The sequence below is a fragment of the Somniosus microcephalus genome, chromosome 13, assembly GCF_052327205.1.
Source record: "Somniosus microcephalus isolate GS21.2 chromosome 13, FLI_Smic_1.0, whole genome shotgun sequence".
Taxonomy (NCBI): Eukaryota; Metazoa; Chordata; class Chondrichthyes; order Squaliformes; family Somniosidae; genus Somniosus; species Somniosus microcephalus.
Genome location: NC_140999.1, coordinates 39,485,229 through 39,508,505, shown reverse-complemented (window position 1 = coordinate 39,508,505; position 23,277 = coordinate 39,485,229). Strand labels below are relative to the sequence as shown.

At 51.4% G+C, this 23,277-nt stretch overlaps 2 protein-coding genes across 2 annotated transcripts in view; one reads left to right on the top strand and one right to left on the bottom strand.

Moving 5' to 3' along the window:
* Positions 1–23,010, bottom strand: part of LOC147108245 (fibrillin-2-like) — a 36,145-nt gene extending 13,135 nt beyond the window's left edge. Inside the window, exons 1-9 of the mRNA XM_086006001.1 lie at positions 22,773–23,010; positions 21,168–21,293; positions 20,582–20,710; positions 11,954–12,079; positions 10,367–10,492; positions 8,891–9,013; positions 6,566–6,691; positions 2,201–2,449; positions 393–515 (exon numbers count right to left, since the gene is read on the bottom strand). Coding sequence (XP_085862127.1) covers positions 393–515; positions 2,201–2,449; positions 6,566–6,691; positions 8,891–9,013; positions 10,367–10,492; positions 11,954–12,079; positions 20,582–20,710; positions 21,168–21,293; positions 22,773–22,944 — 1,300 coding nt within the window. The 5' untranslated portion in view covers positions 22,945–23,010. The remainder of the gene's footprint in view (positions 1–392; positions 516–2,200; positions 2,450–6,565; positions 6,692–8,890; positions 9,014–10,366; positions 10,493–11,953; positions 12,080–20,581; positions 20,711–21,167; positions 21,294–22,772) is intronic.
* The window catches only part of LOC147108244 (solute carrier family 12 member 2-like), a 315,116-nt gene that overhangs the window by 279,891 nt on the left and 11,948 nt on the right, over positions 1–23,277 (top strand). Inside the window, exon 28 of the mRNA XM_086004787.1 lies at positions 12,034–12,108. The gene's annotated coding sequence lies outside the window, so the exon portion shown is untranslated. The remainder of the gene's footprint in view (positions 1–12,033; positions 12,109–23,277) is intronic.

Sequence of the window (23,277 nt, the reverse complement as noted above, 5' to 3'; positions counted from 1 at the left end):
TTCATCGTCGCAAGGTCAAAATCCTGGAACTCCCTCCCTAACGGCACTGTGGGAGTACCTTCACCACACGGACTGCAGTGGTTCAAGAAGGCGGTTCACCACCTCCTTCGCAAGGGCAATTAATGCTGGCCTTGCCAGCGATGCCCACAGCCAATGAAAGAATTAAAAAAAATTAAGCATGCGTGATGATATTTTAATTGTTATGCTCATAAAGAGCTGGATTTAGGGAGTCTAAGATTTCAAGGCATTCTTTCCGAACACAACGAAAGCATTGGGAATCCTTTTTTAACAAAAGTGGTTAGACAGAGTTCCCTGATTCGTTTCTCCTTGTTGAAAATGAAGTTGGTTTCCCCGATTCAGCTGAACAAAAGCCTGTTCACCGACATACTCACCAATGCACTCGAGTCCGTCTCCGATCCATCCGTCACGACATTTGCACTTGAAGCTCCCTGGCACGTTCACACAAGAGGCGTGCATGTCACAGTTGTGAGCTCCGATTTCACACTCATCAATATCTGTGAAAAAGTAGAAGAAGCTTTGAGCAACTCGGCTTTAAGGGTGCTCAAAGGCTCCGGCACATTCCAGCTTACAGAATGACTCAAAATAGCAAATTTGTCTCAGGAAATGAAGGGTTAAGGAACCATATTTTGTGGAGATTAATTTGCTTCAATGACAGAATATTCTAGAATGCATTAGAATGTTGTAAGAAGCTCTGGTACAATGTGGAAAAAGTCCTGGGTGAAATCCTGATTCATTACTTTTTCTATATTAAGTGCTGATCTCATTCTTTCATACGATACAACTCCTCAGGGCGCTAATGTAATGGCAGGCACCCAATGTGCAGCAGCTCAGCACAGACAATGTGGTCAGCCAACAGGTAACAAACCTGTTTATTGATTTGCAAAGGGCGCTGGAAGACTGGGCACAGAGTGGGCACAAGGTTCATTAGAAGTTTAGAACCACAGAAGTTTACAACACAAACGGAGGCCATTTGACCCACTGTGTCTGCTAGAGTAATCCAAAACTAATCCCACTGTTCCGCTCTCTCCCTCTATCCCTACATCTTCCTTTGCTTCAAATATTTATCCATTTACCCCATAAAAGATGCAATGGTCTCTGCCTCAACTAATCCTTGTGGCAAAGCATTTCACGCTCCAGAAACACACTACATAAAGACATTGTTCTAACCACTCACTTATTGACAATTTAAAATTGATGACCCCTTGTTACTGACCTTCCCAACCAGAAGAAATCGTATTTTCCTATTCACCCTATCAAAAATGTTTTATAATTTTAAAAATCTGTATTAACTCTCGTCATGGATTTGCCTGCTCCATTAGAAATTGTCCCAATATCTCAAGTATTTCCTCATAACTATAGATTTCCAACCCTGGCATCATTCTCGTGAATCTACACTCTCTTTGGCTTTAATGTCCTTTCTATTATGGATGCCTAAAACTGCACATAGAAAGAAAGTCTTGCATTTATATAGCGCCTTTCACAGCTTCAGGACGTCCCAAAGCGCTTTACAGCCAATTGAGTCCTTTTCAAGTGTAGTCACTGTTGCAATGTAGGAAAATGGGCGGAGATGAGGAAAGTAAGGTTAGAGGCAGGAACAACCTACCTCATTTGGATGCTTATGCCAGGTTTGCACCTACTGCAAGCTCAGGCCCAGTTGCGCTTATTTGAGAAAGCTCCGGAAATGCCATGACAGCATAGTGGGGGTGTAGATTTGACAGTCTGAGTGTTCCCCAGGCACAGCAAAGAGGAAACTCTTCCCTCTGGTCTCAACCCAGTACTTAATGGGCATGAGCTTACAGCACAAAACTACCCCTAATTAGGCCCTAAGTCAACAATCTCACTCAGAGAGGCCCCAGGATGGCTGGAGTGGGAAATGGAAAAATGTCACACTGGAGGTCCTCTTCTGAGGCTGGGGCTCAGGTATGTTGCTGGGACAGAGGTAGGGGCTGCTGCATCACCCTGGGAGTGTCTGATGGAACCGTGTAGATTTTAGGAGAAAGGGAAGACTGAGGGAGACAAGGAATTCCAAAATTTCAGATCCTGGGAAAGAGCGAAGTAGAGTAGGAGACGATGCGATGCGCCTTGATTTCAACACGGTGAGAATGCAGGGAGTGCAAGAGTATGTAGGCCAGGGTGCTGGCAGCTTAAACAGAATAATACAGTGCCACATTAAACTGACTTGGAAATATTTGCAACGCTTGCATTAAACTCTGAACAAAGGGCCTTTGATTTGATTTCAGTTTGAGTTTTAACTTCAATGGTAAGTCTGCAGGAGAACAAAGTGATGAGCTAAGGTTCCCACCTGTGCACCCTGTCGTTCCTTTCTTCACAAAGTATCCCAGCTGGCAATGGCAGATGAAAGAGCCTTTGGTGTTCTCACAGTCGCCATGAAGACAGATGTTAGGATTCAGGTCACACTCATTAACATCTGGAAGGAAAGTTCAAAATGAAAGATTTTTTTTCCATACTAAATAATGAAACTGGAGCAGGACGGAAGTTAATTAAAGTCACTGGTTTACAGGTTGAATCCGCCATATTAGTAATGAGGGTGTAGTAGCTTAAATTCAAGTATTGTGCTGTGCAATTTCAATCAGTTACAGACGAGAGTCTGTTTTGTGATAACTACACAGCAAAAGTCATTGAGTCTGTCCCTCCCCCACTCCCTCCCTCCCCTAATCCCCACACCCACCAGAACAGGCTCCCTCCCTCCCCCCAACTCACCACTGGCTCCCTCCCTCCCCCAACTCACCACTGGCTCCCTCCCTCCCCCAAATCACCACTGGCTCCCTCCCTCCCCAAACTCACCACTGGCTCCCTCCCTCCCTCCCCCAACTCACCACTGGCTCCCTCCCTCCCCCAAATCACCACTGGCTGCCTCCCTCCCCAACTCACCACTGGCTCCCTCCCTCCCCCAACTCACCACTGGCTCCCCTCCCTCCCCCACTCACCACTGGCTGCCTCCCTCCCCACTCACCACTGGCTCCCTCCCCAACTCACCACTGACTCCCTCCCTTTCCCAACTCACCACTGGCTCCCTCCCTCCCCCCAGCTCACCACTGGCTCCCTCCCTCCCCCCAACTCACCACTGACTCCCTCCCTCCCCAACTCACCACTGGCTCCCTCCCTCTCCCAACTCACCACTGACTCCCTCCCTCCCCCACTCACCACTGGCTCCCTCCCTCCCCAACTCACCACTGACTCCCTCCCTCCCCCACTCACCACTGGCTCCCTCCCTCTCCCAACTCACCACTGACTCCCTCCCTCCCCCAACTCACCACTGGCTCCCTCCCTCCCCCAACTCACCACTGGCTCCCTCCCCCAACTCACCACTGGCTCCCTCCCTCCCCAACTCACCACTGGCTCCCTCCCTCTCCCAACTCACCACTGGCTCCCTCCCTCCCCAACTCACCACTGGCTCCCTCCCTCCCCCAACTCACCACTGACTCCCTGCCTCTCCCAACTCACCACTGACTCCCTCCCTCCCCAACTCACCACTGGCTCCCTCCCTCCCCAACTCACCACGAGCTCCCTCCCTCCCCCAACTCACCACTGACTCCCTCCCTCTCCCAACTCACCACTGACTCCCTCCCTCCCCAACTCACCACTGGCTCCCTCCCTCTCCCAACTCACCACTGGCTCCCTCCCTCCCCCCAACTCACCACTGGCTGCCACCCTCCCCCACTCACCACTGATTCCCTCCCTCTCCCAACTCACCACTGACTCCCTCCCTCCCCAACTCAATACTGGCTCCCTCCCTCCCCAACTCACCACTGGCTCCCTCCCTCCCCAACTCACCACTGGCTGCCTCCCTCTCCCAACTCACCACTGGCTCCCTCCCTCCCCCACTCACCACTGGCTCCCTCCCTCCCCCCAACTCACCACTGACTCCCTCCCTCTCCCAACTCACCACTGACTGCCTCCCTCCCCAACTCACCACTGGCTCCCTCCCTCCCCCCAACTCACCACTGGCTCCCCCCCTCCCCCCAACTCACCACTGACTCCCTCCCTCTCCCAACTCACCACTGGCTCCCTCCCTCCCCCCAACTCACCACTGGCTCCCTCCCTCCCCCACTCACCACTGACTCCCTCCCTCCCCCCAACTCACCACTGGCTGCCTCCCTCCCCCACTCACCACTGGCTCCCTCCCTCCCCCCAACTCACCACTGGCTCCCTCCCTCCCCCACTCACCACTGGCTCCCTCCCTCCGCAACTCACCACTGGCTCCCTCCCTCCCCCCAACTCACCACTGGCTCCCTCCCTCCCCAACTCACCACTGGCTCCCTCCCTCTCCCAACTCACCACTGGCTCCCTCCCTCTCCCAACTGACCACTGACTCCCTCCCTCCCCAACTCACCACTGGCTCCCTCCCTCCCCAACTCACCACTGACTCCCTCCCTCCCCCCAACTCACCACTGGCTCCCTCCCTCCTCAACTCACCACTGGCTCCCTCCCTCCCCAACTCACCACTGGCTCCCTCCCTCCCCAACTCACCACTGGCTCCCTTCCTCTCCCAACTCACCACGGGCTCCCTCCCTCCCCCACTCACCACTGGCTCCCTCCCTCCCCAACTCACCACTGGCTCCCTCCCTCCCCAACTCACCACTGGCTCCCTCCCTCTCCCAACTCACCACTGGCTCCCTCCCTCCCCAACTCACCACTGGCTCCCTCCCTCCCCAACTCACCACTGGCTCCCTCCCTCCCCAACTCACCACTGGCTCCCTCCCTCCCCCCAACTCACCACTGGCTCCCTCCCTCCCCCCAACTCACCACTGGCTCCCTCCCTCCCCCCAACTCACCACTGGCTCCCTCCCTCCCCCCAACTCACCACTGGCTCCCTCCCTCTCCCCAACTCACCACTGGCTCCCTCCCTCCCCCCAACTTACCGCTGGCTCCCTCCACCACCCCCCCCCGCACTCACCACTGGCTCCCTCCACCACCCCCCCCCCACTCACCACTGGCTCCCTCCCTCCCCCCAACTCACCACTGGCTCCCTCCCTCCCCCAACTTAATTACTGGCTCCCTCCATCCCCCCACTCACCACTGGCTCCCTCCACCCCCCCCCCAACTCACCACTGGCTCCCTCCCTCCCCCAATTCACCACTGGATCCCTCCATCCTCCAACTCACCACTGGCTCCCTCCCTCCCCACTCACCACTGGCTCCCTCCCTCCCCAACTCACCACTGGCTCCCTCCCTCCCCACTCACCACTGGCTCCCTCCCTCCCCACTCACCACTGGCTCCCTCCCTCCCCAACTCACCACTGGCTCCCTCCCTCCCCACTCACCACTGGCTCCCTCCCTCCCCAACTCACCACTGGCTCCCTCCCTCCCCACTCACCACTGGCTCCCTCCATCCCCCCACTCACCACTGGCTCCCTCCACCACCCCCCCCCCACTCACCACTGGCTCCCTCCCTCCCCCCAACTTACCGCTGGCTCCCTCCCTCCCCCAACTTAATTACTGGCTCCCTCCATCCCCCCACTCACCACTGGCTCCCTCCACCCACCCCCCCCAACTCACCACTGGCTCCCTCCCTCCCCAACTTACCACTGGCTCCCTCCCTCCTCAGCTCACCACTGGCTCCCTCCCTCCCCCAATTCACCACTGGATCCCTCCACCCCCCTACTCACCACTGGATCCCTCCATCCTCCGACTCACCACTGGATCTGTTCCTTCCCCCACTCACCACTGGATCCCTCCATCCCCCCACTCACCACTGGCTCCCTCCCTCCCCAACTCACCACTGGCTCCCTCCCTCCCCAACTCACCACTGGCTCCCTCCCTCCCCCCACTCGCCACTGGCTTCCTCCCTTCCCCAAGTCACCACTGGATCTGTCCCTCCCCCAACTCACCACTGGCTCCCTCCATCCCCCAACTCACTACTGGATCTGTCCCTCCCCCAACTCACCACTGGCTCCCTCCATCCCCCAACTCACCACTGGATCCCTCCATCCCCCCACTCACCACTGGCTCCCTCCCTCCCCAACTCACCACTGGCTCCCTCCCTCCCCAACTTACCACTGGCTCCCTCCCTCCCCAACTCACCACTGGCTCCCTCCCTCAACTCACCACTGGGTCCGTCCCTCCTCCCATGAACCGCCATCTCATCCCTCCTCCCACACCACTCGTCCGTCCCTCCCATGAATCACAGTGTCTGTTTCTCCCTCCAGGTGCAAGTAGGAGACACTAAAATCCCATCAGTCTGGTGATGGGCTTCGTGACCTTGTGTAAAAACAAACTTTGCTCCACGTGAGTCGGCCTGTCTCCAGTGAGCAATGTGCCCTCAGTGCTGTAACCCATGCCAAGTGACCCACGCCATGTGACCTGCCCTGGATCATTGTTACCAGGGAACTGGGTCTCAAATGGAAGGAGCGACATCATCATTAAAATCAACAACCAGTATGTGAAAAATTGTCAATAATTCTGAAATATTCTCCTCCAACACTGCCTGTTATCTCCAAATGCCATGACATTATTCTAGATTTATATGTGGCTCCTGCTTATCACGTAAAGCTTTAACAAAAGTGACGGGCTTTAGTTCTTACCCAAACAGGTCCTCATGTCCATGGAAGCCATGAACCCATCGTAGCAGAGGCAGCGATATTCCCCAGGGATGTTGGTACACTGTCCACCATCACAAATATCAGGATTCTCCTCACATTCATCAATATCTGAGCAAATCAAAATCAATAAGGTCACTAAAAATGTTTGACTTTACACCAATTTCTCCCCTTGACATTCAACGGCATTACCATCACCGAAGCCCCCAATATCAACATTCTGGGGGTCACCATTAACCAGAAACTTAACTGGACCAGCCACATAAATACTGTGGCAACAAGAGTAGGTCAGAGGCTAGGTATTCTGCGGCGAGTGTCTCACCTCCTGACTCCCCAAAGCCTTTCCATCATCTACAAGGCACAAGTAAGGAGTGTAATGGAATACTCTCCACTTGTCTGGATGAGTGCAGCTCCAACAACACTCAAGAAGCTCGACTCCATCCAGGACAAAGCAACCCTCTTGATTGGCACCCCCTCTACTACAGGTAGACTATCCTTTATCCGAACTTCCGAAAACTGAAAACCTCTAAAAACCGAAAGTTTTTTTGTTCAACGTAAGTCGTGTGCACGACATGACCAGAGTGGCGCACGACTTACGCTGAGCAGGGCAGAGGGTCACAGAGTTCCCTCCTGGGTAGGAGATTGCAGGCCGAGCCGGGCAGTGTGAAGGAGGTACCGGGAGAGTGAACCCAACAATACAGTGGCCCGTCCGATAGCTGCAGCGGCCCGTCCGATATTCTTTTCTCCCCCCGACCCGACCCGAACCGCGGCCCGTCCGATATTCTTTTCTCCCGACCCGACCCGAACCGCGGCCCGTCCGATATTCTTTTCTCCCCCCCCGCCCCAGACCCCACCCCCCCCCGGACCCCCCCCCGACCCCCCCGACCTGGAGGTACCGGGAGAGTGAATCCAACAATACAGCGGCCCGTCCGATAGCTGCAGCGGCCCGTCCGATATTCTTTTCTCCCCCCCGACCTGAACCGCGGCCCGTCCGATATTCTTTTCTCCCCCCCGACCTGATTTGTGGGCCAGCTTAGTAGGAGTCAGCCGATGTCCGGCTTTCCAGAGAAGCAGGAAGGGGAATGAGACACGGAACAGTCGCAAGAGGTAGCCTGAACTTTTACAATTTATATTAAATACAAATTTCCCAGTCTTATAATAATACCTTCTGAAATCCGAAAAATTCCGAAAACCGAAACTCAGCTGGTCCCAAGGCTTTCGGATAAGGGATCGTGTACCTGTACCTTAAACATTCACTCCCTCCACCACCGGCGTACCGTGGCTGCAGTGTGTGCCATCTACAAGATGCACTGCAGCAACTTGCCAAGGCTTTTTTGGCAGCACCTCCCAAACCCGCGACCTCTTCCACCTAGAAGGGCAAGGGCAGCAGGCGCAAAGGAGCACCACCACCTCCAAGTTCCCCTCCAAGTCACACACCATCCAGACTTAGAAGGTATATCACCATTCCTTTATCGTCGCTGGGTCAAAATCCTGGAACTCCCTACCTAACAGCACTGTGGGAGTACCTTCACCACACGGACTGCAGCGGTTCAAGAAGGTGGCTCACCACCACCTTCTCAAGGGCAACTAGGGATGGGCAATAAATGCTGGCATTGCCAGCGACGCCCTGATCCCATAAACGAATAAAAAAAAAGTCGGTCAGGGAATAAATCTGCACAACACAGTCTGCCGCTGCTGTGAATAACCTTCCATTCCAGGGGGGGGGCGGGGGGGCGGCGGCGGGGTGCGGGGTGGTTGGGGGAGTGCTGCTGGAAGGAACAGATCACACCTTATCTAAGACGATAGCTCCTCCACTGTGAGGCGCTCCAGTTATTGTTTTGCCCGATGAAAGCCCGCCAATGGGAACAGCCAAGTTCCAGCCACTGCCAAGCATAGGAAGATAGGAACGGGAGTAGGCCATTTAGCCCCTTGGGCCTGGTCTGCCATTCAATGAGATCATGGTTGATCGGTGACCTAACTCCATATACCCGCCTTTGCCCCATATCCCTTAATACCTTTGGTTAACAGAAATAATGGGATTCAAAGACAACAGTGCAACTCTTCAGAAACAGAGTTACTAAGCTGCCGAGTCATCCATCAACAAATGAGGCCCCGGGTCCAGATTGCTATAATGGGAGTCAAAACCCCCAGTTTATCAAACTAGTCACATCAACCCTGTCAGAAATAAAAATAAAATTACACGGGGCTTGGAAACAGTATCAGGCCTGATATTCAAAGTCAGTTGGTATCACCACGACGGTTTACTGTACTGCAAGATATGGTCAGTGTTTAGAGTCCTGTGCTGCCTACCTGCACATGTCCTCTTGTCGGGCATCAGTGCGTAGCCCTCGCTACAGCTGCACTCGTAGCTTCCCTCCGAGTTTGTGCAGTGTGTGTCACATCCCCCGTTCATGATCGTACATTCATCAATATCTGAAATAGGAAAAGACAGCTGATAATTGGGTCTCTAACACAAACACACTTTGCTAATCTCATGGGGAATCAATTAAAAATAAAATGAGGATCTCCCGCAGTACTGTGAGCAGGATTTGGTATCGGACCAGGGCAAGGATATAAATGCCCTTGAAATGATACAATGAAGGATAAGCAGTGAAACGTCAGGTCTGAGGGATCGATGTTCTGAGGAAAGGGTAAGAAAGTAGAATTCGGATTTTTTTGGAAAAAGAAAAGATTTTGAGGTGAAGTTTTCCAAGTTAACAAATGAAGTTGACAAATTTAATTGAGGCAAAGTGTTCAAAAATTTAGGAGTAAGAAGGGTAGTCGGGGGAACTTTTTCAAAAGATAATCAGATTATGGAATAAATTACTACAGAAGGACATTGAAGCAGACAGTGTAAATGGGGAAAAGAAACAATTAGATATGTTTCTGGAGAGAGATGGGACTGAGGAAGATGGTGGGTAGGTGGGGTTGAGGGATATAGTGAGAATGTGGGGTTGAGGGATATGGTGCCAAAATGGCTAAGTGGCATTGAGGGATGCGGTGAGAAGGTGGGTAGGTGAGGTTGAGGCAGAAGGTGAGAAGGTGGGGTTGAGGATTATGGTGAGAAGGTGGTGTTGAGGTATGTGGTATAAAGGTGGCTAAGTGGCATTGAGGGATATGGTGAGAAGGTGGGTGGATGGGTTGAGGGATGTGGTGAGGTGGTAGGTAGATGGGATTAAGGGATATGGGGAGAAGGTGGGTAGATGGGGATAAGGCATATGGTGAGAAGGTGGGTGGATGGGGTTGAGGGATATAGTGAGATGGTGAGAAGGTGGGTGGATGGGGTTGAGGGATATAGTGAGATGGTGAGAAGGTGGGTGGGGTTGAGGGATATGGGGAGATGGTGAGAAGGTGGGTGGATGGGGTTGAGAGATATAGTGAGATGATGAGAAGGTGGGTGGATGGGGTTGAGGGATATGGGGAGATGGTGAGAAGGTGGGTGGATGGGGTTGAGGGATATGGGGAGATGGTGAGAAGGTGGGTGGATGGGGTTGAGAGATATGGTGAGAAGGTGAGGTTGAGGGATATAATGTTGGGGGTTGGGGCAGTACTGAATACTGTTATCTGACAGGCTTTCCTTCACTCACCAAGTTGACCTCAGACATACAAGGGTTCACTTATCCAGAAGGAAGAATAAACATCCGAGTAGGTTAAATGGTATTTGCGGAGTATAACATTCCCAAGGTTAGTCAATACTTTACATTCTATTGCATCGATTAATGTCAGCTCCATAGCTGCAATACAATTCAGCCACTGATTGTTTAAGTGTGTGGATAGAGCCCTTACCCACACAGCCCTGTCTGTCGGCGGTGGCCTGGTACCCCGAGTCACAGGCGCACTGGTAGGTCCCAATCATATTCACGCAGCGCCCATTCTTGCACAGGTTGTCACTCAGTGAGCACTCGTTGATATCTGTATCGGGGAAGAAAAGTCAGAGCGCAAAAAAGTCAGAGAAAATAAACATCAGACAACACACGTTCAACACAAAATATCCCGGATTATTTTTGAAGCCTTCAGGATCAATGACTGGTGGGGGGAGGGGAGAGACGGCACAAATACCCCAGGCCTAGTTGCCACCTGGAGTCTCCAGGAATGAAAGATTAATTTCCAGGACACTGCTGTGAGCAAAACCCGGGAGAAAAATCATAGAAGAGTTAAAAGGAGTTGTGTGTTGTTTTCATTTCCTTTGAGCACTTGCATTTATTAATTGTAAAAATATTGGAGATGGGAAAATTGGCTGTTTGACTGACAGTCAAGAATCATCCAATTGAGTAACAAAGAGTCTGTTCACGTTACACTGGGTGTGGGAAGGTGGGGCATCGCGAGGATGGACGTGTTGGACAACCAATGGTGGGAGCGTGGGGGGCGGGGCGATTGGAGGCGAGAGATCACGTGATGTAACCTCCAGGAATACGTCCAACCAGAGTTGGCAACCCTTGGTTCTTCAGGCAGTCCCTGGGGATTAAGGCCCTGAAATTGCGGTCTCCGTGAAGGCGCACTCTCAGAGTACGCCGTCGTAATCACCCAGCCCCGAAAGGCCCCGCAACTTCTGGATTTATGCACTTGCACGTGCGCGAAATCCGGAACTTGCGATCTGTCAAGGTACGCCTGGACAGATCATTTGAACTGCCTGAAAAATGAGTATTGCTGGCGCAGAGTTGGGCTATTTGCCCAACTGCCCAGTAATTGCCCGCACAACTCTTACAGCTGGTAAAAGCAGGCTTAGGGCCTGCTTTCATCAGCGTAAGGGTATATATAAGGCTTAAATAAAACATTTAAAAATCCAAAATTATGCACATACACTTTAAATGAGTTTATGCAAATATTGGCCCGGATTAAGAAGTTTAAAATCATTCATCAAAAAATAAATTTTTTACTGAGGTTGGTACAATGAAGAAACTTAAGAATAAAATAGCAATTCAGTACATTTATAATTATTAGAATTCTGTACATTGTATAATTATTTGGGGATTCCATTGCATATCATTAGGGAAGTCCCTTCGTAAATGATTGCAATGGAATCCTCCTTTGTCATTGGAGGACTGGGCTCATGTGATCCCAGGGCTGCTTCCGAACCGCCTGCATCCCTGGGATCCGTGGGCCTTTACGCTGCCGCCCGCCTGGAGGCCCGAGACTGCAACTCTTCGCAACCTGGATGCCAAGAGGTACTTTCGAATTTGTTTCGCAGGTCGGAGGTGTACTCCAGAGGTGCGCCTCCGGCCCCAATTTCTAGGCCAATATTTGTTTGCAGGAGGCTGAACCTTGCTTCCACTGGCACAACTTATATAAATATAAATGGCTCCACTGATTTACTGAAGTACAAATGTAGCATCTGTTAAGAGTGTTTTAAAATGGATTTGTAAAACTGCTTACCCACGCAGCCGTCTCCCTCAGAGGTCAACTCATGACCTGGTGGGCAGATACACTCATAGCTGCCGTCTGTGTTCACGCAGGTTCCCCCCCGACACAGCAAGGGGTCCCTCTCACACTCGTCGATGTCTACAGAGAAATGGAAGTGCGGTGATCAGGTTAGTGAACAGAAACCTTACTTCATATCAGCCTTACACCAGCATCTGGCGCCCACACCAATTTAACGCAGCTTTAAACTCTTGGGCTAAACCCAGCAGCAATGAGCATGCAGCACTCGGTGTAGGACTGAAGGTGATCTAACTGCTCCTCAATCTGTATAAACACGTTCACACCGAGACATATTGACAGCTTCATAAACACAAATATTAAACACAATACTGTTTAAAAATGTGACAAAGTGTTGAAGATTGAAAACACCCTCTAAACACTGAATCGGAGAGTCGTTTAGTGCTGGCTCTGTGGAAGTGGTATGAGGAGGAAGGTCTGTACAGGGGTGGGTATAAGTAGGAGGGCCCAAAATGGGAAGGGTGTAAGTAGGAGGGCCTGTACAGGCGTGGGTTTGAGTAGGAGGGTCCCAATAGGAACGCTTTCAGTGATTGCTACTAGTTCTGTGCTCCTCAATTTAACAGAAATTGCAACTTACCCAGGAGCGTGGGACCCATCGTGCATTGTGGGACCCGTGGAACTGTGGCAGACCTGTAGCGCAGTGTGAGGTTTGCACTGCGGATTGAGGTCTTTAGTGCAGTGAGAGACCCTCTCTGATACTAATGGTACCTCTCTTTCACACCTCTAATTATGGCTCAGGAAATGTAAATTCCGGAATGTTATTCAAATCTCAATGTCTACTGTGTGCGATTTATTAAGTGTTCTACAGCTGCTCCCAACTCCAGTGAATAAATGAGTATTTGGCACAGATCAGCCCCTTCTGGCAGCGTTCCTCACAATCCCACTCACAATAACATGTGGAAACCATTAAAACAGGCCACCAAGAAGGGTGGCTGAGGCCAGTCCAAGAGGGGGAGCTGGGCTTTGCTCTGTACTTCCAGTTCTGGCAGAATCTGTGTAGATACAAGGCCAAGATGTGCATATATAAAAAGGGACCCAAAGGGGGATGGCATTCCCAGTTTAGACCGTGCCATGATGCAGTGCCAAGCCCATTAATGCACAGCTCATGTCCCATGGGCTCCAAGTTATCCAAACCGTTGGACCACAGGAATCTCTTTATATATATCCTGGGCACCTTTGGGAACAGTGGGAGGCAGTGGAGGGGTTGTGGGGAGCTGCAAGGGGCAATGCTGGCCATTGGGAGTAATTGCAGGCAATGAGGGGCAATGGGTGATGTTGGGGTCAAAAACAGGCCAAGGGGCAGTGAGAGATATTGGGGGTCAATGACAGGCTGTGTAGGCAATTGGGGACAGTGGGAGGCAATGGGGGAAAAAGTCAGGAGGGCCTCCTGACTCATGACAAGACACAGCACAGCTCTGAAAGTGTTACTCAAGTGAGCTAAACAATGAGTCATAATCCTCAGCTGCATTGCCAGAGGGGCAGGTTACAAACTTATAGAGGCTGTATTGTTGCTGTACATAAGGTGTTGGTTAGACAATTAGTGTACTGTGTGGAGCTCTGGGCACCTAATCACAGGAAGGATATTACTGCCCTGGGTTGGAGTGTCAGCAATTTAAAAAAGAGAATTCAAGGTAGAATAATTGACATTTTTATAAATCTGAAGGGGATTTCCAAACTAATCCAGGCAAATTGTCCATTGTGCTGGGACTCAAATCCCAGAGAACATAGATTTTTTAAAATTCATTGATGGGATGTGGGCGTCACTGGCTAGGCCTGCATTTAGTGCCCATCCCTAATTGTCCTTGAGAAGATGGTGGTGAGCTGCCTTCTTGAACCGCTGCAGTCCATATGGTGTGGGTACACCCACAATGCTGTTAGGAAGGGAGTTCCAGGATTTTGGCCCAGCGACAGTGAAGGAACGGCGATACAGGTCCAAGTCAGGATGGTGTGTGGCTTGGAGGGGAACTTGTAGGTGGTGATGTTCTCATGCGTCTGCTGCCCTTGTCCTTCTAAGTGGTAGAGGTCGCGGGTTTGGAAGATGCTGTTGAAGGAGCTTTGGCGAGTTGCTGCAGTGCATCTTGTAGATGGTACACACTGCAGCCACAGTGCGCCGGTGCTGGAGGGAGTGAATGTTGAAGGTGGTGGATGGAGTGCCAATCAAGCGGGCTGCTTTATCCTGAATGGTGTCGAGCTTCTTGAGTGTTGTTGGAGCTGCACTCAGCCAGGCAAGTGGAGAGTATTCCATCACACTCCTGACTTGTGCCTTGTAGATGGTGGAAAGGCTTTGGGGAGTCAGGAGGTGAGACACTCGCCGCAGAATTCCCAGCCTCTGGCCTGCTCTTGTAGCCACAGTATTTATATGGCTGGTCCAGTTCAGTTTCTGATCAATGGTAACCCCCAGGATGTTGATAGTGGGGGATTCAGCGATGGTAATGCCATTGAATGTCAAGGGGAGATGGTTAGAGTCTCGCTTGTTGGAGATGGTCATTGCCTGGCACTTGTGTGGTGCGAATGTTACTTGCCACTTGTCAGCCCAAGTCTGAATGTTGTCCAGGTCTTGCTGCATATGGACACGGACTGCGTCAGTATCTGACGAGCCTCGAATGGTGCTGAACAGTGTGCAATCATCAGCGAACATCCCCACTTCTGACCTTATGATGGAGGGAAGGTCATTGATGAAACAGCTGAAGATGGTTGGGCCTAGGACACTGCCCTGAGGAACTCCTGCAGTGATGTCATGTGATTGAGATGAATGACCTCCAACAACCACAGCCAACTTCCTTTGTGCTAGGTATGATTCCAACCAATGGAGAGTTTTCCCCTTGATTCCCATTGACTTCAGTTTTGCTAGGGCTCCTTGATGCCACGCTCAATCAAATGCTGCCTTGATGTCAAGGGCAGTCACTCTCACCTCACCTCTTGAGTTCAGCTCTTTTGTCCATGTTTAGACCAAGGCTGTAATGAGGTCAGGAGCTGAGTGGCCCTGGCGGAACCCAAACTGGGCGTCAATTAGCAGGTTATTGCTGAGTAAGTGCCGCTTGATAGCACTGTTGATGACACCTTCCATCACTTTGCTGGTGATTGAGAGTAGACTGATGGGACGGTAATTGGCCGGGTCGGATTTGTCCTGCTTTTTGTAGACAGGACATACTTAAAAATTAGGAGGTTAAGAGTTAGAAGTGAAGTTAGGGAGAACCTGAAATAACAACAGAAATGCTGGAAATACTCAGCAGGCCAGGCAGCATCCGTGGAGAGAGAAACAGAGTTAACTTTTCAGGTCTGGGACCCTTCATCAGAACTGGAAAAAGCTGGAGATGTAACAGATGTAGGGAGAACCTGTTCACCCAGAGGGTAATTGAATTGTAGAATGAGATATCAGGGAAGGCCATTGAAGTAGACACGGTGGCATAGTGGTTAGCACTGTTGCCTCACAGCGCCAGGGACCCGGGTTCGAATCCGGCCTCGGGTGACTGTGTGGAGTTTGCACATTCTCCCCGTGTTTGCGTGGGTTTCCTCCGGGTGCTCCGGTTTCCTCCCACAGTCCAAAGATGTGTGGGTTAGGTTGATTGGCTATGATAAATTGACCCTTAGTGTTAGGGGGATTAAATACGTGGGGTTACGGGGATAGGGTGGGATATGTGTTGGTGTAGGGGTTACGGGGATCGGGTGGGATATGTGTCGGTGCAGGCTCGATGGGCCGAAATGGCCCCTATCTGCACTGTGGGGTTTCTGTGATTTCTGTGATTAGTGGGACCAAAAGGCAATTCGATGTGTTTCTGGAGAGAGAAGGGATTGAGGGACATGGTGAGAAGATGAGGTTGATGGACATGGTAAGGAGGTGGAATGGTGGGGCTAATCCATCAAAAACAGATGGACTTCTTGGATAACAACAGAAAACGCTGGAAAAACTCAGCAGGCCAGGAGAGAGAAACCGAGTTAACCTTTCAGGTGGACTTCTTGGACCTGATGGGTTTTCCTGTTCCTCCATATTCTTCAATTCTGTTGTACTTAAAGTGTGGTGTTTCGCTCAGTTTATTCAGCCTCCACTGCAGCCCTCAATTCTGAGCTGTGACTGTGATTCGCTTCCACTTACTGTACAGTTTAGCTACTGAAACATTGGTCTTGGACATTGTGGTAAACCACTGTTGTTAGTATTGTTGTACTTGTCTGTGCATGCCTCAGCTGACTCCGCCCCTGGCTCCACCCTCATGGCTGGGTATAAAGGTCGCTGCTCAGAAGCCTCCGGCCCTTTTGGATACCAGGCAACCCCAAGAGGCATGCTCTGTTCTTTGGTAATAAAAGCCTGTTTATTACTTACTCAATCTCCAGTCTTTTGTAGCAATTGATAGTGCATCAATTTTATTACCAAAGTTAAATGTTGGCTGCGGATGCTGATCAACCGATGGCGCAAAACGCTGAGCAGCAGGCGCTGCTGCGAGCCCTCAGACCAACATGCCTGGACCTAGACCCCCAAGAAGCGGGTTCGTCGACTAAATTCGCACAATGGCTGCGTTGCTTTGAGGCGTATCTGGAAGCCTCGACCGTGACTCTTGATGAAAATAAACTGAAAATCCTGGCCTCGAAGGTGAGCCACCAAGTCTATACTTTAATCCAAGATGCGACGACCTACGCGGCGGCTATCGACCTACTGAAAGGGCAGTATGCACGCCCGGTTAACACGGTCTATGCCAGGCACCTTTTAAGATCTCGCAGACAGCAGCCCGGGGAATCGGTGGAAGCCTTCCTACGGGCACTGCGGGTACTCGGACGCGGCTGCGACTGCAAGGAAGTATCGGCCGCGGCACATGCGGAGGGACTGATACGAGACGCTTTCGTTGCGGGTCTAAGGTCTGACTACTCCCGGCAGAGGCTGCTGGAGAAGGGTGAAATAGACCTGACAAAGGCAGTGTCCCTCGCGCTCTCGCTCGACGCGGCCCACAGAAATATGGACGCTTTCTCCCCTCATCGCCCCGCGCCGTGGACGCCGCAATCTTGGGCCATGGGACCGCCACCTCCAACTGCTGCAGCGATGTCCAAGGCACAAAAATGCTATTTTTGTGGCCAAGCTAAACACCCTAGAGCACGCTGCCCCGCGAAGAATGCTACCTGCTCCGGCTGCGGGAAGAAAGGTCACTACGTTAGCGCCTGCAAAGGGAAGACCGCTAACGCCAGCAGCGCTGCGTGCGAACCGTGGGCGCAGCCATCTTGTCCGCCATCTTGGGCTCCCCCAGCCGCGTGGGGACCGTGGGCGCCGCCATTTTGTCCGCCATCTTGGACGCCTCCGACTTTGGTTACGGGGGACCCGGACTCCACCACCGCCTCATCGGACGACCGCATCGACACGCTTGAACATACGCTGGCTTCCGTGACGCTGGATCAATCTCTCCCGCATCAACTGTCCAGGTCCATGATGGACATTACGGTAAACGGCTGCGCCACTACCTGCCTTTTTGACAGCGGGAGCACGGAGAGTTTTATACACCCCGACACGGTGCGCAGTTACTCTCTCCCGGTCCTGCCGACGCGTCATCGCATCTCTATGGCTTCCAAAGCCCAGTCAGCGGACGTCGGTGGCTACTGTATGGTGACTCTTTCAGTGCGGGGTACTGAATACAAAAATTTTAAACTTCTGGTCCTGCCCCATCTCTGCGCTGCCGTCCTACTGGGGTTGGATTTTCAGTGCCACCTTAAGAGTGTCACTTTAGCGTATGGTGGACCCCTCCCCCCTCTCACAGTCTGCAGCCAGCAGTTTTTAAATCGCCCACCGCGCGCCATTTGCAGCCTCTCCACCCTTAAAGTCTCCCCCCCCTCCTTGTTCGCTAACCTCACCCGCGACTGTAAGCCCATCGCTACCAAAAGTAGGCGTTACAGTGCCGGGGATAGGGGTTTCATTAAATCCGAGGTAGCGAGACTCCTGAAGGAAGGGATTATCGAGAGCAGCAATAGCCCATGGCGAGCACAAGTGGTGGTGGTGAAGGCTGGCGGCAAACAGCGCCTAGTTATTGACTACAGCCAGACGATCAACCGCTACACCCAGCTGGATGCATATCCACTCCCCCGCATATCTGACATGGTCAATCAGATAGCACAATACCGGGTGTTCTCGACGATTGATCTGAAGTCGGCATACCACCAGCTCCCCATCAGGGCTGAGGACCGCCAGTACACAGCTTTTGAAGCTGACGGTCGGCTCTATCACTTTCTCAGAGTTCCCTTCGGCGTCACCAACGGAGTTTCTGTCTTCCAACGGGAGATGGACCGGATGGTTGACCAGAACGCGCTCCAGGCCACTTTCCCATATCTAGACAACGTCACCATCTGCGGCCACGACCAGCAGGACCACGACGTTAATCTAGAGAAATTCCTCCGGACGGCCCAGCGGCTGAATCTCACATACAACAAAGACAAATGTATGTTTCGTACTACGCGCCTTGCTATTCTTGGCTGCGTAGTGGAGAACGGAGTCATCGGCCCAGACCCCGATAGAATGCGCCCCCTTATGGAGCTCCCCCTCCCCCACTGCCAGAAAGCACTGAAGAGATGCCTGGGGTTTTTCTCTTACTATGCGCAGTGGGTGCCCAACTATGCGGATAAAGCCCGACCCCTCATCAAGTCCGCCTCCTTCCCCCTGACAGCAGAGGCCTGTGCAGCCTTCACTCTCATAAAAGGAGACATTGCGAAGGCCACAATGCACGCTGTGGATGAGTCCCTTCCTTTTCAAGTGGAGAGCGACGCATCCGACTTTGCCCTAGCTGCAACCCTTAACCAGGCGGGGAGACCCGTGGCCTTTTTCTCAAGGACCCTCCAGGGCCCCGAGATTCGACACTCCTCTGTCGAAAAGGAGGCCCAGGCCATTGTGGAAGCCGTGCGACATTGGCGGCATTACCTGGCCGGAAAACGATTTACCCTGCTCACTGACCAGCGTTCAGTGGCTTTTATGTTTCATAATAAGCAGCGGGGCAAAATCAAGAATGACAAGATCTTAAGGTGGAGAATCGAACTCTCCACCTACAATTACGATATCTTGTACCGGCCCGGGAAACTCAATGAGCCCCCAGATGCCCTATCACGTGGTACGTGCGCCAACGCGCAGGTTGATAGGCTACAGACCCTCCACAATGACCTCTGCCACCCGGGGGTCACCAGGTTCTTCCATTTTATCAAATCCCGTAACCTGCCCTACTCCATCGAGGAGGTCAGGACCATGACCAGGAACTGCCAGATCTGTGCCGAGTGCAAGCCGCATTTTTATAGGCCAGACAGAGCGAGCCTGATCAAAGCCACGCGCCCCTTCGAGCGGCTGAGCATCGATTTTAAAGGGCCCCTCCCCTCCTCTGACCGCAATGTGTACTTCCTCAATATAATTGATGAGTACTCCCGTTTCCCGTTTGCCATCCCTTGCTCGGACATGACCAGTACCACGGTCATTAAATGTCTGAATGACCTCTTCGCCTTGTTCGGTTTCCCTAGCTATATCCATAGCGACAGGGGCTCATCTTTTATGAGCGACGAACTTCGGCAGTACCTGCTCGCGAGAGGCATTGCTACAAGCAGGACCACCAGCTACAACCCCCGGGGTAACGGCCAGGTGGAAAGGGAGAATGCGACAGTCTGGAAGGCAGTCCTTTTAAACTTAAAATCTAAGGGCCTTCCGACCTCCCGCTGGCAGGAGGTCCTCCCTGCGGCGCTCCATTCCATTCGGTCGCTGCTCTGTACACCCACCAATGCCACTCCTCACGAGAGAATGTTCTCCTTCCCCAGGAAGTCCACGTCGGGGATTTCGCTACCAACATGGCTGACTTCTCCAGGTCCCGTCCTACTGCGGAAGCACGTGAGGACCCATAAGGCGGACCCCCTGGTCGAGAGGGTGAGCCTCCTCCACGCTAACCCGCAGTATGCTTACGTGGTGTACCCGGACGGGCGGGAGGACACAGTCTCCATTCGAGACCTCGCACCTGCAGGTGCTCCTGAAACACCCTCTTCGCCACCCACCGCTACTCCTGCCTACCCCCAGGACACAGTCCCCGCACGAGACCTCGCACCTTCGGGTGCCTCTGAGAGACCACCATCGCTACCTCCCATTACCCATGCTCTGACCCCTGTAGACGGCATGCAGCAGCCCCAGGGTCCGCCACCTGCTACACCTCCTCTGAACGAGACACCGGGTTCACCGTTGGATGCTGCACCATCACCGCCGCTGCTGCGACGCTCAGGACGGCTTACAAGGCCTCCTGATAGACTTCAGTACACGAATTTTTAGTGCACTTCACCCCGCCGGACTCAATTCTAAACAAGGGGTGAATGTGGTAAACCACTGTTGTTAGTATTGTTGTACTTGTCTGTGCATGCCTCAGCTGACTCCGCCCCTGGCTCCACCCTCATGGCTGGGTATAAAGGTCGCTGCTCAGAAGCCTCCGGCCCTTTTGGATACCAGGCAACCCCAAGAGGCATGCTCTGTTCTTTGGTAATAAAAGCCTGTTTATTACTTACTCAATCTCCAGTCTTTTGTAGCAATTGATAGTGCATCAGACATTAAATGCCTAGTCAGCAGTAATTGTCACTTACCCATGCAGTTCTTCATCATCATAAAACCACTTTCATACCCGTCAAAGCATTCACATTCAAAACTGCCCGGCGTGTTCACACAGGTACCATGCCCACAGAGGTCTGGTGAAATACGGCATTCATTGATATCTATAAATAAAGGACAGGACAGTCATTGAGTGAGTGTGTGAGAGAGAGAGAGCGGGAAAGAGAGAGGAGAGACAGAGAGAAAGAGATAAACAGAAAAGGACTGAGAGACAGTTAGATAGAAAGAGACAGATAAATATAATGAGACAGAAAGAGAGACAGAGAGTTAGAGAGTTGGAGAGTCCGAGAGAAAAATAAACAGAAAAGGAATGAGACAGAGTGATACAAAGAGAAAAGACAGATAAACAGAATGAGACAGAGAGAGATAAAGAGAGAGACAGAGAGTAAGAGATAGAGTCGGAAAGAAAAATACACAGAATAGGAACGAAACAGTGAGATACAAAGAGAAAAGACAGATAAACATATTAGACAGATAGAGGAAGAGATGGGAGAATGTTACTTATACTTGTGTCTCAAATAATGAGCTGTAATTAGTCTGTATCCCATAGTGGCATCCTACCTGTACAATTCCTCTCCTCCATGTTTAGGGCAAAGCCGCTCTCACAGCGACACTTAAAGCTGCCAATCGTGTTCCGGCAAGTTCCATACGTGCACAGGCTGGAGAATACCTTACATTCATTGATATCTGAAAGAGAGCGAGATATTTAGTGTGGCCATTAAGAACATTGGGATAATTCCTTGTGGGAAATTTTCAATCTCAAGCCGTGTACCCCAGGAAAGTCCCTCGTAACAAAAGGTGGCAAGCTGTCTATATACAGGCTGCAGGGCAGACAGACCTGCGTCCGTACATAGGCCTCGGGTGATTGAATGTGTTTAACCTGTGTCCATACCCAGGGGAGGGAAAGGCAGTATTGATCGTGTTTTACCTGTGTTCACTGCCCTGGTAACTATAGGAAACAGCAGGTTAGGCCAGCCACCTGTCAGAAACCACTTGGGAGAGGTGGTCTCACTCTGAGGAGGATAGGGAATGGCTGCAGTCTATAAGCAGCTGCTGTGAAGCCTCGCCCCACAAAGGTAGATTTACAACTGAGACAAACGTCAACCTTCACGGTTTATTGACAGTCATTTTCAGTTGCCGAACCATCACTCTGGGGGTGGAAGGCTGATCCCAAGCTCTCCGTATGTGGAGCCTGGTTATCTGTAACTTCACTGTGACAGGCACTCAGTGAAAACATGGCTCCTGCTGGCATTGCCGTGAAAATAAAGCTGCATCAGCGTCCTGCAGTGCTACATAACTGTGGCATTCAGGGATCTTACTCTCTTTCCTTTTACCCGCTCAAATCTTCTTCTGGTCTATGTCCCCCTTTTCATTCTACGCCTCCCTTCACAGCCCACCTGGCTCTGGGTGCGAATGCCGCTGTCCAGTTTTCTCTTGCTCGAGAGTGAGAGAAAGCAGGAGAAGACGATGGAAGTGAGGATATCCCAGCATTCCAAGTGCTTGTGAAAGGTCTCTATTTAAACCACAGCCACACACTTAATCAAAGCTGTAATAACAAAGATCCATCTAACACCAAACATCTGTGAAATGTGCTGGCTTTAAAGTGGATCGTTTGTACCAGACGCAGGAACACTACTGGAACAGAGTGTGCCCGAGACACGTCAAATAATAGAGACAGACATTAAATACAGGAAACAGAAACAGGCAGTGAAACTGAAAGCACCATAAACAGTCCATGCGATCCAGGGGACAAGACATTTAGCTCACAAACAATGACAAATATTCCATTTATGGAATCAAGAATTTCTAGATTTTGTAATTTGTTTTTGTATTTATTGTAACATTAACAGTAAATTGCCTATGATATTTCCCACAGTTAGTAGATGAATATAATCTTTTCATATACAAGATGGATACAGGCTTGGGAGAGAGACTTCTGAAACTTGTTTTATAGCACCACCTGCTGGCTAGTGCCCAAAACTACACGGTTACAGGTTTACATACAGGATTTCCATTCTAAATGTTCGCATAGGCCATTTCACTGTTAAATGTTGACATAAAAACTTAACCAGAAATCAAGGCAACAGCAAGTTGGTCCTGAGGAGCATGCATATGCAAGATTTTTAATAACATATAGATTGAAATAGTTATTCATTGAGCCGTTACCTTTGTAGAATGGTCTGCCTGTTAAAACATCACCCCTGTTGGCAAACCCTGGTCCCCTGGGACAAATGGTCTCGTATTCTCGCGTGCCAGGCTGTGGGCATTCCTCACAGTCCCCACCCCAGGCATGGCCAATAGAACAGCAGCAAGCGTCAATACGGAACCGGCCGGCCATTGGCTCCGTGCACTCGTCCTCCTCCCACTTCAGGTAGCAGTGCTCCAGGCGAACATCTAGAGGAGATAGACAGCATGAGGTTAGCCCCAGGGAACTACACAAGAATCACCCACCATGGGGTAACTACACCAATAGCAATCAAACAATTCTTTTATATTAAGAATGCTTCACATTAAACTTGGACTAGAAAAAACAACTGACAGAAGAGAGACAGCAGACATATCAGCACCTGAAGGAGGAACCGGCTGCCCATGGTTTCGAACACTCGTTCTCCCCCGACTTCTGGTAGTAGGAAAGGGAATTTCTGCCCTGGGTGGGATTGTTCCAGATACC